Here is a 6,681-nt window from a genome sequence, read left to right on the forward strand (position 1 = left end):
AAGAGGGTATTCAGGTTGTTCCGAAGAAGATTGAGGCAACCATGAATTGGCCTAGACCAGCATCAGCTTCAGAGATTCGGAGTTTCTTAGGATTTGCAGGCTATAATTGTCGGTTCGTAGAGGGATTCTCATCTATCGCAGCCCGATGACCAGATTGACCCAGAAGGGTGCCTAGTTCAGATGGTCAGACGAGTGTGAGGCGAGCTTTCAGAAGCTCAAGACAGCTCTGACTATGGAACCAGTGTTGGTTTTGCCCACAGGTTCAAGGTCTTATACCGTTTATTGTGATGCATCTCGTATTGGTCTTGGTGCAGTGTTGATGCAGGATGGCAAGGTCATTGCCTATGCTTCGAGGTAGTTAAAGATTCATGAGAAGAACTATCCGGTTCATGATTTAGAGGTGGCAGCCATTGTTCACGCATTGAAGGTTTGGAGGCACTATTTGTATGGCGTGGTGTGTGAGGTGTTCACGGATTACAAGAGTCTTCAGTATTTGTTCAAGCAAAAAGAGTTGAATTTGAGGCAAAGAAGGAGGTTGGAGTTGTTGAAGGATTATGACATCACTATCTTATATCACCCGGGATGCTCTGAGTAGAAAGTTAGCCAGCATGAGAAGTCTTGATTATATTCTGGTCGGTAAGAGGCCACTTGCTTTGGATGTTCAGGCTTTGGCCAATCGATTTGTGAGATTGGATATCTCTGAGCCTAGCCGAGTATTAGCTTGCACGGTTGCTCGTTCTTAATTATTGAAGCGTATCCATGATCGGCAGTTTGATGATCCCCATTTGTGTGTCCTTAGAGACACGGTGCAGCGTGGAGGTGCTAAGTAGGTTACCTTAGGTGATGATGGAGTTTTGAGATTGCAGGGTTGAGTTTGTGTGCCTAATGTGCATGGGCTTCGAGAGTTGATTTTAGAGGAGGCCCATAGCTCCTAGTACTCTATTCATTCGGGCGCTGCAAAGATGTATCAGGATTTGTGGCAGCATTATTGGTGGCATAGAATGAAGAAGGATATCGTTACATATATGGCTCGATGTTTGAATTGTCAGCAAGTTAAGTAAGAGCATCATAGGCCTAGTGGACTGTTTTAGAGGACTGAACTTCCCGAGTGGAAGTGGGAGCGGATTACTATGGACTTCGTTGTTGGACTCCCGCAAACTCGGAAGAAGTTTGACGCTGTTTGGGTCATTGTTGATAGGCTAACCAAGTCAGCGCATTTCATTCTTGTGGCAGTCTCCTATTCATCCGAGAGGTTAGCTGAGATCTATATCCGGGAGATTGTTCGCCTTCATGGTGTGCCGGTATCTATTATTTCGGACCGAGATACGCAGTTTACCTCGCGTTTCTGGAAAGCAGTTCAGCGAGAGTTGGGCACACAGGTTGAGTTGAGTACAACATTTCATCCTCAGACAGACGGGCAGTCTGAGCGGACTATTCAGATATTGGAGGATATGCTCCAAGCTTGTGTTATTGACTTTTGAGGCTCGTGAGATCAGTTCTTGCCTTTAGCAGAGTTTGCCTACAACAACAGCTACCAGTCGAGTATCCAGATAGCTCCTTATGAGGCTTTGTATGGTAGACGATGCCGATCTCCGGTTGGGTGGTTTGAGCTGGGAGAGGCTCGGTTGTTGGGTACAGATCTGGTTCAGGAGGCCTTGAACAAGGTCAGGATCATTCAGGATAGGCTTCGTACAGCTCAATCTAGGAAGAAGAGTTATGCAGACCGCAACGTTCGAGATGCGGCTTTTATGGTTGGTGAGCGGGTATTGCTCCGAGTGTCGCCTATGAAGGGCGTGATGAGATTTGGGAAGAAGGGCAAGCTTAGCCCTAGGTTTATTGGTCCATTTGAGATTCTTGATCGGGTGGGAGAGGTGGCTTATAGACTTGCATTGCCGCCTAGCTTATCAGCCGTACATCCAGTATTTCATGTATCCATGCTTCAGAAGTATCACGGCGATCCATTCCACGTGTTAGATTTTAGCACTGTTCGGTTGGACAAGGACTTGTCTTATGAGGAGGAGCTGGTGGCTATTCTAGACCAGTAGGTTCGACAGTTGAGGTTGAAGAGTTTTCCTTCGGTTCGTGTTTAGTGGAGAGGTCAGCCTCCTGAGGCATCTACCTGGTAGTCCGAGTTCGATATGCGTAACCGTTATCCTCATCTTTTCCCCAACTCAGGTACTTCCTTCTTCTGTCCGTTCGAGGACGAACAATTATTTTAGAGGTGGAGAATGTGACGACCCAAAGGGTCATCACTTACTTTCAGTGGATTTCTGTGTCTCTAAGGCCTTGAAAACGTCATTAGAGTCACCTCGATTTGCATGCGCAGTCCGGGACCGTAGCCGGAGAGCTTAAATATGAAACTTTGTGAAAAATGCTAAGTTTTGATGTTAAAATGAATAAATTTGACTTTGGTCAATATTTTGGTTAAATAGACCCGGATTCGTGGTTTGACGGTCTCGGAGGGTCCGTACAAAAATATGGGACTTGGGCGTATGCCCGGAATCAAATTCCGAGCTCCCAAGTCCGAGAAATGAATTTTTAAGTGAAATTGTTTTCAGAAATTATTTAAGGAAATTTGAAATGAAAACTGATTAGAAACCCGGTATCGGGCCCGTATTTTGGTTCCGGCGCCCGGTACAGGTTTTATATATGACTTGAGTCATTCTTGTGAAATTTGGTTGAAAACGGACGTCGTTTGACGTGATCCGGACCTTAATTGAGAAATTTGATGTTTAAAAGAGTTTTAAGAAATATCATTGATCTCGAGGTTTAATTCAATGCTCCTGATGTTATTTTGGCAATTTGATTTCACGAATATGTCCGTAGGATGTTTTTGAGGCTGTGTTTACTTGTGTTGGAATTTCGAGGGCTCGGGTGAGTTTCGAGTAGGTTCCGGTATGCCTTAGGCTTAGAAAGTCAGGTGTTGTAGGTTCAGGAAGCTGCAATCTCTGAACCCTCTAGTGCGGTCCACGAGAAATCGCGTCCGACAGCGGAGGGGCCAGCACGACTGCGGTCGCCTTTGTGCGGTCCACAGTGGAGGCTGTGCGGCCGCAGTCGGCCTTGTGCGGTCCGCACAGGGTGCTGAATTGCAGGTCTTCAGGTACGCTAGTGCGGCCGCGGTCCATTTGATGCGGTCCGCACTGGGGGTCTGAGAAGGGTATAAATAAACGGGAATTTCAGTTATTTTTCACTTTTCAAAACCCCCAAAAAACATAAGAGACGATTTTTCAAACAACCTTTCTTCTCCAAAACATTGGTAAGTGATTTCTAACTCAGTTTCTTCACTCAACATCTTTTAACATGATTTCAACTTCAAATCAAAGATTTTCATGGGGGAAATTGGGTGTTTTGGGTAGAACCTAGGTTTTTCTAAAATTGGGGATTTCGGACAGTAGTTGGAGGGCTTCCTTCAGTCCACTCGGAGACCCAAGGTAGACTTGCATGCGTCCGTAGGCCCGACGTCTCCCTCAATCTCTATTTCCTGTTTCATTTTTTTATACTTCAGAAACAGTGTGCTGTTATTTCTTTAGACCTTGTATGTAGTGACTCTTAGACAGTTTGTGATACTGTGACACCAGATTTTGGGGTAATTAAAGTTTAAAAGTTGTAATAGATGTAGTTTTAAGTTTTATAACTGTTGACTTCCGCTTATTTACATATAAATTCCGCTGTTATCATGTTATCGCCTCGTGTTTGTTAAAATGAAGCAATATGAAAGTGTAGTAGGTAGTTAAGGCTTGGCTTGCCTAGTTACCATTAGTAGGCACTATCACAACTCCCGAGGGTGGAAAATCCGGATCGTGACAAGTACGGGATTTTACCTGAAGATAAGAAAATGGATCAGTTACTTCAATGAAAAGATGCCCGTTATTGTTTGGTTCATGGCAACTTGTATTGAAAGATGTTCGGAGGGCCTTTAGCAAGATGTCATGGACCTTCTCAAACAGAATATGTGATGAGAGAAGTACATGAGGGACACTGTGAAAATCACGCAGGAGGAAGATCCTTGGTGAAAACTCTAATTAGAGCAGGATATTATTGGCCAAAAATGGAAGAGGATGTAGATAGTTTTGTGGCCAAGTGTGACAAATGCCAATGATATGGCAACAACATGCGTCGCCCAGCAGAGCTATTACATCCGATTATTTTACCATGGCCTATTATGAAATGGGGGATGGATATCGTGGGTCCACTACCACAAGCCAAAGGAAATGTATGATTTTTATTAGTATTAACAGATTATTTTACCAAGTGGGTAGAAGTAGGTGCCTTCAAATAGGTGCGAGAAAAAGAAGTCAAGGACTTTATTTGCCAAAACATCATATGCCGGTTCGGAGTTCCAAAAGAAATCATATGTGATAATGGCCCACAATTCCTAGGTGCGAAAATCACAGAATTGTTTCAGAGTTGGTAGATTAAAAGGATAACTTCAACACCTTACCATCGTGTGGATAATGGACAAGCTGAATCCACAAACAAGTTATTATTAATAACTTGAAGAAAAGATTAGAGGAGTCAAAAGGTAAATGGCAAGAAGTGTTACCAGGAGTCTTATGGGCTTATCACGATAACAAAAAAAGGTACAGGAGAGACTCAATTCTCACTTATGTATGGTGCCAAAGCCTTAATTCCAGTTGAAATAGGTGAACCAAGTACAAGATATACCCAAGCACCTGAAGAATCAAATGAAGAAGAGATGCAAATAAATCTATATTTGCTTAAAGAAAGGAGAGAAGCTACTCTAATAAGGATGGCAGCGCAAAAACAAATTATTGAGCGATACTACAATCGGAAAGCTCATCTTAGATACTTCAAGATTGGGGACTTCGTCCTCAAAAAGGTTTTTCAATTAACAAAAGCGGCCAATGCAGGAAAGATGAGTCCAAATTGGGAAGGACCTTACAGGATTCGAGGCATTGCTGGAAAGGGTGCGTATGAGTTAGAAACAATGGAATGCAAAGTACTCCCATCAAATTGGAATCATGTTCCTTTAAAGAAGTATTACTTATAAGCAAAGTAAGAACCCTCAGTCATGTATCATTCGTGTATGGTTTAGTTTTGTTCTTTTTTAATTATACTAACCATTTTAGATGATAGGAAAAAGATAGACCACACCAAATGATGATATTAGACCTGAAAGACACGTGGGATACAAAATTATTCCTAGTCTGGGTTACAACCTTTTTGATGGAAATAAAATGGGTTAAGTAGTCATCATCTAAAGATATACCTCCGAGTCCCCTATGTATTTTCCTTTTCAGGAAATGGACCAAATGAAAGGAATAATCAAGTGCTCGAGATTTCATACTTTATAACTCTAACACTTGGGGGACAATAGATAGAAGGCAAAGAAGACTGAAAATTAAAGAAGATTAAAGAAGACTAAAAGTCAGAATTCAAGCCTAGATCAACCCAAAAGTCAAAAGTCAAGAGCCAACCAAAAGCCAAAAAACAAGTCTGATTCAAAAACCTTTGTAATAAGCTTTGATAAAGTGTAAACTCGCGGACATAAATTACAAGATCATGCGAGTATTTAGGTTAAGGGAAATTATTAGTCATGGGTTGCAAGATATACACTAGAATTTTTGAAATCTATTATAAGAAAAACGGTTATGAAAAAGTTGTAAATGTCGTACAAAAAGTTAATTGAATTCTTGGAAAGTGTTATTACTTTGAAAGTGTAAAACATGAAACTTCCTCAAATTATTCATGAAACTTCTTCACAATATGTATTTCCTACTTCTCTCATATACTTACACCAATATGAAGTTGACACGTCGTCTTCATTAGTATCGTTTATAATAGGGCCCTCTTTTATAAAATTCATATCTATGCCAAAATCAAGAAATATCAAAGCTTTTTTAAATACAAGTCAAAGAGTTTAAACAAAAACTCAAACTAAACGAAAGATCATATATTAAACTTGGATAAAACTAAGTATATACTTAGTTAAAACCAAAATATTTGCTTGGTAAACAAACCCCAAAACAAACTAGGGGTAAAAACTAGCCAACCATTCCAAAAAGTAAAAAAAAACTTCCCATCAAAAGTTCAAAAAACAAACTAAGTTCTGAAAGAACACTAAGAGGCGGAATCCAACGTGTCATTATCATCAGCGGGAGAGGCAGAATCCAATATGGTATTATTAGTAGCGGGAGAAGATTCAACTTGAGCAGAAGAAGCTTGAATACCAACTTCACCAGGAGTAAACTCATCACCTTCGGGAATGCCGACCTCAGGTGAGGAAAAACTCTGACTTTGCTGAGTTTTTTCAATTGTTTCCTTAGCTTTAGTGATCTCAGCATTCAAGTCAAAGCCTTCCTGACTAGCCTCCATCAAAGTCTCGAGGCGGGTATTCAAAAAAGCCAACTTACATCAAGTGTCAATTTATCTTCAAGGGCTTCGTAATCTTTCTCCCTCTAATCAATTTCAGCCTTCAACTCTTCTTTCTCAATCAAAGAAGCATCATAAGAAGCCTTCAAAGGGCGAGGTAACCCTCTAAGAACTGGATCCTATCAGAAGAGACATAGAGGTCTTCTTGAACCCGAGTGAGCGTTTGAACTAGCTTCCCGGCATAAGCCTCCTTCTGATTAAGACGTTCTTTCAAACCCTTTATCTCCTCAGTAGCTTTAGAAAGTTGCTCTATAAATGAAGACTCAAGGATGTCTTTGTCTTTGCCAA

At 41.4% G+C, this 6,681-nt stretch overlaps 1 protein-coding gene across 1 annotated transcript; it reads left to right on the forward strand.

Annotated features, from left to right (window-relative positions):
* Window positions 1-4,606: 4,606 nt before the first annotated feature.
* On the forward strand, window positions 4,607-5,011 carry LOC142162382 (uncharacterized). The gene has a single exon (XM_075218729.1). It carries the CDS (start codon window positions 4,607-4,609, stop codon window positions 5,009-5,011), a length of 405 nt encoding a protein of 134 aa, XP_075074830.1.
* The last annotated feature ends 1,670 nt before the right edge of the window (window positions 5,012-6,681 follow it).

This window comes from Nicotiana tabacum, chromosome 7, assembly GCF_000715075.1.
Source record: "Nicotiana tabacum cultivar K326 chromosome 7, ASM71507v2, whole genome shotgun sequence".
Classification (NCBI taxonomy): Eukaryota; Viridiplantae; Streptophyta; class Magnoliopsida; order Solanales; family Solanaceae; genus Nicotiana; species Nicotiana tabacum.